Consider the following 8,294-nt stretch of genomic DNA (forward strand, 5'->3'; position numbering starts at 1 on the left):
TGTAGTTCCCAGGAAATCGAGAAATACCTTTCTACCTTCCTGTTTTGTCTGTTGGCAAACAAGTCTATTTCCGGTTCCCCGAAATACTGGACTAGGTGTTGAAACACCTCTGGGTTCAGTTCCCATTCCTCCTCCCTCAACTTGTGACGGCTGAGGAAGTCTGCTTCTATATTGCTCGTCCCCTTTATGTATATGGCTGAGATAGAGAGTACTCTTTCTTCTGCCCAGGTTAGGATTTCCCTGGAAAGTTCTAGTAGGGGACTGGACCTGGTCCCTCCCTGGTGACCTAGGTACGCTACTACTGTAGAGTTGTCTGAGCTTACTTGGACTTCTCTGCCTCTGATGTCTTCCTGGAAGGCTATTAAGGCTTCCCCCACTGCTCTGAGTTCTCTGTAATTGGATGACCTGCGAGCTAGTGAGCTGTCCCATTGCCCCTGTGCTTTTTTCCCCTCCAGGTGGGCGCCCCACCCCCAGGAACTGGCATCCGTGGTAACCTTCACTGGGTTCCACTGAGCCCACGGTCGCCCTCCCCTCAGGTTTTGGGGAGATGTCCACCACTCCAGGGAGGACAGAACCTGGGGGGTGAGTAGTATATCCTGATCTAAGGACTCTTTCCTTTTGTCCCATGAGGACAGGAAGAAGAAGTGTAATGCCCTTGCATGAAGCTGAGCCCAAACCACCGCTGGGATGCTTGCTGACATCAGGCCTAGAACTCTCAGAACATTCCGTCTGGAGAGTTTGGGGTTTTTGATAAGGTTCCCGACTGCTGAGGCTAGTTTTAAAACTTTTCCTTCTGGTAAGAAGAGTCTCTGCTGCCTGGTGTCCACTACGTATCCCAGGAAGGTCTTGACCTGTTCTGGGTTGAGGGAGGATTTTTCTATGTTGATTATCCACCCTAGGCTCTCTAGGAGTGCCATTGCTTTGTTGGCATCCAGCGTGACTTGGGCGGCTGATTTTCCTGAAATCAGCAAGTCGTCTAAATAAGGTATAAGGGATATGCCCTGAAGGTGCAGGTATGCCACCGCTTCTGCTAGGACTTTTGTAAAAATCCTTGGGCTGGAGGTTAGCCCGAATGGTAGTGCTCTGAACTGCCAGTGGAAGGTTTCTCCTTCCACCACGACCGCAAACCTCAGATATACCTGGTGATCCACGTGGATTGGCACGTGGAGATAGGCATCTTTGAGATCTAGGGTCACCAAGAAGGCCTCCTTCATGAGGTTCTTTCTTACCGAATAAATACTTTCCATAGTAAACTTTTTGTATTCCAGAAACTTGTTCAGGTTTCTCAAGTTTACTATTAGACGGTATTTCCCGGAGGGTTTTCGTACTACGAAAATATGGGAATAAAATCCCTGGTACTGCTGAGCTTTTGGTACTGGTACTACCACTAGTTGTTTGGCTAAGTCCTGTATGCCCTCCAAGAGGGCAGACCTTTTCAGGGTATCCCTGGGAAGGTGAGTAATGGTGATCATGGTGGGGGGTGTAGCCAGAAATTCTAGGCGATAGCCTTTTTGAATTATTTGGCAGATGTAATGACTGTTCGAAATTCTCTCCCATAGAGGAAGGAATTGAGATAGTCGACCCCCCACTCTGACTACGTCGTCACTTGGACGGTTTGTCGCTGGGTTTTGGAGGAGGGAAAAGGAGGTTGTTCTTCCTGTTCCCTTTGCCAAAGTTCCAACGCCTAAAAGGTTCCTTTTTGGCTTTTTGTCTACCCTGCCCCTGGGGGCCTCGAAAGGTTTTCTTGAAACCTTCTTTTTTGGGTTTAACTGGGAATTTTTTACCTTTTTCTGATGACCTAGCCAGGACATCATCCAGGTCTTTCCCAAACAACAGGGAACCTTGAAAGGGGATGCCACAGAGTTTTCCCTTGGATGTAGCATCTCCTTCCCAGGCCTTGATCCAAACTGCCCTCCTAGTAGAGTTAATGAGGGCTGCTGTCTTGGCTGCTGCCCTTGCAGATTCCGTAGCTGCATCTGCTAGGTAAGCAATCGCCTTCCTTACCACTGTAAGTGACTCAACTACCTCCTCCGCCTCCGAATTTTGGGCGAGGTGGTCGGTGAGTGTCTCTACCCAAACATCTGTATTCCTAGCTACACATGCTGCTGCTAAGGCTGGGCTTAGTGCTGCCGCATTGGCCTCCCAGGCTTTTCTAAGGAGGGACTCTGCTCTACGGTCCATCACATCCTTGATGTTACCTGTATCCTCAAAGGAGAGATCAGACAATTTAGTGACTTGCGACAAAGCCGCATCAAGTCTAGGAAGCTTAAAAAAGACTTCCTCATCTTCCTGGGAGAAGGGGAACCTTCTTTTCCAGGTTTTTTGTTTGATTATTCTCCTTTCAGGGTCTCTCCACTCCTGAAGGACTAACTCCTTGAGGGATTTGTGCAGGGGGAATACTTTAGATTGAGCGTCACTCAGGCCCCTATACACTTTATCCTGTGCTGAGGTAGGTTTAGGGGTCTCAGGAATTTCCTCTGTGGCGTAGATAGCCTGGAGGAGACTCTCTAGATCTTCTACAGCAAAGAGGTGTTTTCTTGGACGTGTGTCCTCCTGAGACTGACTAATGGAGTCTCCATCTACCTCCCCTGAGCTGTGCCTAGACCTAGGTAGACTGGCTACCTCACTCTCTTCACCATCTGCTTCCCCCAAAGGGGGATTTTGTGAAGGTGTAAAGAAAACACTTGGACCCTTAGAAAAGGGGGTCTCCTGAGAGGAAGTGCCTTCCTTAGGGGTAAGTTCCTCTATTTCAGTCTGTACTGACTGCCCGGCTGCCTCCCGAAAGGCTTTAACTGTTGCTAACATTTCTGTTTGCATGGATGAGAGAAAACTCTTCATCATGGCAGCAGCCTCCTTTCCCGCCAGTATATTAATACATTTGTAGCAGAAAGGTTTTGTGTAGGACTTGGGGAGCTTCTCTCTACAATTCCCACACTTTTTAGAGGAACTATGCCCTGTAGCGGAGGGAGACTGAGCTGAGGCCTCCTGGGGTCCGCTGGGGGTTTCTGAAAGACATGAAATATACATTTAAATTGTCTTTTTTCCCCCAAGACTGCTGGCTGTACTGGGGAGGGGAGGAAGTGGACGAGAAGGGACCAGATCCTGCTCCGGTCGTTCCCTAAAAGTTTGGGAACTCTCACCACTTCCCCCCTCCCTTTCCAGGGGGATTGGTACTTACCGCCCCCCGACCTGGATCTGCCAGCGGTCGTGTCGGTCTTTCCGTCCTCTTCCATGAGGAGGGTGACTCGGTCCTGGCTGTCGGTACTCCTGTACTGGTCACCGCAAGCCGACCCGTCCACCACCCACGCTGTCTCCTCGCTCCACTGGGAACTTCCGGGTCACGCCGTCCGGAACCGCCCACTTCCTGTGATGCAGTTCCTGTCTCAGAATGAGGCCTGGAGCGCGGCGTTTTTACTTCTGGAGACCCGGGAAAACGGCGATTCGAATGGTGGTGGATTCGATAGCACGCAGTGATGGCTCACCTCCCCGCAGCTCAGAGCACTGGTGCTTCCATAGGGCGACCTGTGAGTTTGGACCGAAGTCTACAGGTAAGTTCAGCCCTCCCCGGCCTCCCTTAGACCTGTCTCACAGGGGTACCTTCGACCCTCCCCGGTCTCTAGGTTTCCATAAACAAAACAAACGTGTCGCTGTGTTGGAGAAACACAATCAATACTGAGGAGCAAGGGGAAGGGCGGGGCCTTTTAAACTGTCATGTGATTGTGTTTCCTGCAGGAGGAGCCATCATCTCTCGGGTGCCGTCCTGGAAGGTGGTAAGAGAAAAACACATAAATTTAAGCCACTGTGCCCATCAAACGCAGCCACTACCCTATGTGGAACCAGTCTGGCCAGTCATTGGCCATCTTGGGTGCACCTGTCACTTCCCTCCCTAGGCAGAAGGAGAAATATTAGCAATTTCTGTGCCGGCGTTGCGCTTCAGCAAGGTGGGTGCAGCGCCGGGAGCTACATTAGTGCGGGAGGACGGGTGGTTTTTTTTCATGTGGGGGGGGGGTGGCTTTTTTTCCACTCCTCTGCCCATGGCACTTGCCATGGCTGCCATACCCTAGATACGCCACTGGCCACCATTATTTTCCAGCACTGCCTTAACCCTCTTGGGCATGGAGTTCACCAGAACATGTTGCCACTGGAGTTCTCTTCCACTCCATGAGCTGAATTGCCCGGGCCGCAGTGACAATGTCCCACCTCCTGTGATAGACAGCACGCTGATCCAATGGCAGGACAATGAATAAGTGTGACGTGATCACATGAGGCGGGACATTGTTACGGTGGCCGGGGAAAGCAAAGCCAGCTCCTTAACACACCGGGAGACCAACGCTCTGATCCGATCTCTTGTACCATATCTGCAGTCTCTGACCATCTTCTGTATATGAGGTGCACTGAATGGAAATGTTTCTAATACTATTAGCAGTGTGTTTAACCACTTGAGCCCCAGAAGGATTTACCCCCTTCCTGACCACATCACTTTTTGCGATAAGGCACTGCGCCCCTTTAACTGACAATTGCGCAGTCGTGCGACGTGGCTCCCAAACAAAATTGTCCTTTTCTTACCCCCACAAATAAAGCTTTATTTTGGTGATATTTGATCACCTCTGCGGTTTTTATTTTTTGCGTTATGAACAAAAAATAAAAAAAATAAATGTTTACATTTTGCTATAGAAAATATACCCCAAAAATATCTGGAAAAAAAATTCTCTCTCGGTTTAGGCCGATATTTATTCTTCTACATACTTTTGGTAAAACTTAAAGCGTCTACAAAATAGGGGATAGATTTATGGCATTTTTATTATTATTTTTTTTCTTTTATTAGTAATGGCGGCGATTAGCGATTTTTATCATGACTGCGACATTGCAGTGGACACATCAGACACTTTTGAAACTATTTTGGGACCATTGTCATTTATACAGCGATCCGTGCTATACAAATGTAAATGTCACTGGCAGGGAAGGGGGTTAAACACTAGGGGGTGATCAAGGGGTTACAGTGTTCCCTCACTGTGTTCTAACTGTAGGGGGGGGGCTCACTACAACATGACAAAGATCACTGCTCCCGATGACAGGGAGCAGTAGATCCATGTCTTGTTGCTAAGCAGAACAGGGAAATGCCTTGTTTACATAGACATATCCCCATTCTGCCACTCCGTGTCACAATCGTGGGACCCGGTGGACATCAAGTTCACTGGAGCCGCGGGCATGCTCACAGAGTATGTGGCGAGCGTGCATGTGCCCACTAAGCCGCGATTTAAAGAAGATGTATAGGTACGCCCCTTTTGCCCAGCCGTGCCATTGTGCCGACGTATATCGTTGTGCGCTGGTCAGCAAGGGGTTATGTAAGATATTGCAGAAATGATACAAGAGATGGTTAGAGACCGAGGACGTGATACAAGAGATGGTTAGAGACCGAGGACGTGATACAAGAGATGGTTAGAGACCGAGGACGTGATACAAGAGATGGTTAGAGACCGAGGACGTGATACAAGAGATGGTTAGAGACCGAGGACGTGATACAAGAGATGGTTAGAGACCGAGGACGTGATACAAGAGATGGTTAGAGACCGAGGACGTGATACAAGAGATGGTTAGAGACCGAGGACGTGATACAAGAGATGGTTAGAGACCGAGGACGTGATACAAGAGATGGTTAGAGACCGAGGACGTGATACAAGAGATGGTTAGAGACCGAGGACGTGATACAAGAGATGGTTAGAGACCGAGGACGTGATACAAGAGATGGTTAGAGACCGAGGACGTGATACAAGAGATGGTTAGAGACCGAGGACGTGATACAAGAGATGGTTAGAGACCGAGGACGTGATACAAGAGATGGTTAGAGACCGAGGACGTGATACAAGAGATGGTTAGAGACCGAGGACGTGATACAAGAGATGGTTAGAGACCGAGGACGTGATACAAGAGATGGTTAGAGACCGAGGACGTGATACAAGAGATGGTTAGAGACCGAGGACGTGATACAAGAGATGGTTAGAGACCGAGGACGTGATACAAGAGATGGTTAGAGACCGAGGACGTGATACAAGAGATGGTTAGAGACCGAGGACGTGATACAAGAGATGGTTAGAGACTGGGGACGTGATACAAGAGATGGTTAGAGACTGGGGACGTGAAACAAGAGATTGTTAGAGACTGGGGACGTGAAACAAGAGATGTTAGAGACTGGGGACGTGATACAAGAGATGGTTAGAGACTGAGGACGTAATAACCTCATATGGTTAGAGACTGAGGACGTGATACAAGAGATACTAGAGACTGCATTTTTTCTTGAGCATGCTGCATTTTTGGTTTCGGCACACCCCTACTATATATTACACACAGCTCTGTACTATTATATGGTATATACACACACACACACACACACACACACACACACACAGCTCTATACTATTATATGGTATATACACACACACACACAGCTCTATACTATTTTATGGTATATACACACACAGCTCTATACTATTATATGGTATATACACACACAGCTCTATACTATTATATGGTATACACACACACACACAGTTCTATACTATTATATACACACACAGCTCTGTACCATTATATGGTACATACACACAACAGCTCTGTACTATTATATGGTACATACACAGCTCTGTACTATTATATGGTACATACACAGCTCTGTACTATTATATGGTACATACACAGCTCTGTACTATTATATGGTACATACACAGCTCTGTACTATTATATATACACACACACACACACAGCTCTGTACTATTATATGGTACATACACACACAGCTCTCCCTCATCTAGAGACAATCCAGTAACATTAGGGTGTTACACATATTATATATTGAATAGATACAGGAACATTCAGTACAATGTATACAGAGAAGGTCTGTATGGTGCATTGTATACACAGGGCTGTACTAATATATGGCGGTATATACACACACACACACACACACACACATAGGGCTGTCCCCTCATATGACAATAAGAAGTTATTATGACCAATCAGTACACAGTTACTATAGATTATTACACAGGTGATGCTGCCAGCCAATGTCACGTCACCAATAGTAACCACACAAGTCGCCTCCTCATCCATGGAGTGCACACTGCTATGGGCAATAAGGAACATTGGTATGTACTTACAGAAATAAGTGATGCCCTGCCATGTAATGCCAATAATAAGAATATTACAGTGCTAGTGATCAGAATGTACAGAGCAGCGAGTGCGGCTCATCCTATGTATTATTATACATTACACAGCGCTGTCCTGTCATTCTATTATGATCACAGCAGAGGCCGGTATAAAGCTCAGTCAGTGCCCTATAATAAAGACATGATATATAATAATAAGGAGAATAAAACGTACATGGGGCACCCCCAAGTCTCACCTCCTCCGGTGATCCACGGTGTCTCCGCTCAGCCCTCACACTCCTCCGGCAGCAGCTATAGCAGTACCCGCAGCAGCTCTCCCACGTCTCGCGAGATCCACGCACCTGTCCCTGGCACAACCCGCCCATCGGCACACCCTGTGCGAGCACCACGCCCCCTCCTTCAGCTAGTCATCAGTCTGCTACGGCTAGAGGCCCATCCATTTCCCCATAAAAGTCTCGCAACCTTTCGTGGCATGCCGCCATTTTGACGTAGACTCGGTTTGTTTAAAAGCGTATAGGATTGGCTTCAATTAAATGGCTCTTGTTTTGGAGACATGGAAATCAATTATTTTTATCAGCAATGAAACGTTTAGTGCGCTTGGCGGGTGTAGAAAGCATGGGCAAAGTGTAGTAAAGTGACTGACTTTGTTGTTTATTGGCTGAACTACAGTCTTCCGTTACTGCCGTGTGCCCATTACTATTTATTTTACGTTGTCATTTATGAACATAGCCCACATGTGGTGTAGTAGGAGGCTGTGGACCATTGTGAGAACAAATACAAAGAAAAATATTAAGGTCACTAGACTAGAGCAATCAAATCCTGATACGTGAGGAAAACTGTGTCAATACATAGTGACCAGCTTAAAGCGGGAGTTCACCCATTTAAAAAAAAATAAAAAATCTCCCCTTAGCTTCCTGCTCGTTCGGTCTAGGGGAATCGGCTATTTATATTAAAATATGTGCAGTACTTACCCGTTTTCGAGCTGCATCTTCTTCCGTCGCTTCCGGGTATGGGTCTTCGGGAGCGGGCGTTCCTTCTTGATTGACATTCTTCCGAGAGGCTTCCGACGGTCGCATCCATCGCGTCACTCGTAGCCGAAAGAAGCCGAACGTCGGTGCGGCTCTATACTGC

The 8,294-nt window shown here is 47.6% G+C and overlaps 1 protein-coding gene across 8 annotated transcripts in view; it reads right to left on the reverse strand.

The window, feature by feature from the left end:
• The window catches only part of STK38L (serine/threonine kinase 38 like), an 88,262-nt gene extending 80,670 nt beyond the window's left edge, over window positions 1–7,592 (reverse strand). Inside the window, exon 1 of one of the 8 annotated variants that reach the window (XM_040345587.1) lies at window positions 7,378–7,592. In XM_040345587.1, coding sequence (XP_040201521.1) covers window positions 7,378–7,528 — 151 coding nt within the window. In that variant the 5' untranslated portion in view covers window positions 7,529–7,592. The remainder of the gene's footprint in view (window positions 1–7,377) is intronic. The other 7 variants (XM_040345585.1, XM_040345586.1, XM_040345591.1 and 4 more) reach the window with 7 other exon arrangements.
• Between the last annotated feature and the right edge of the window lie 702 nt (window positions 7,593–8,294).

The sequence above is a fragment of the Rana temporaria genome, chromosome 3 (assembly GCF_905171775.1).
Source record: "Rana temporaria chromosome 3, aRanTem1.1, whole genome shotgun sequence".
Classification (NCBI taxonomy): Eukaryota; Metazoa; Chordata; class Amphibia; order Anura; family Ranidae; genus Rana; species Rana temporaria.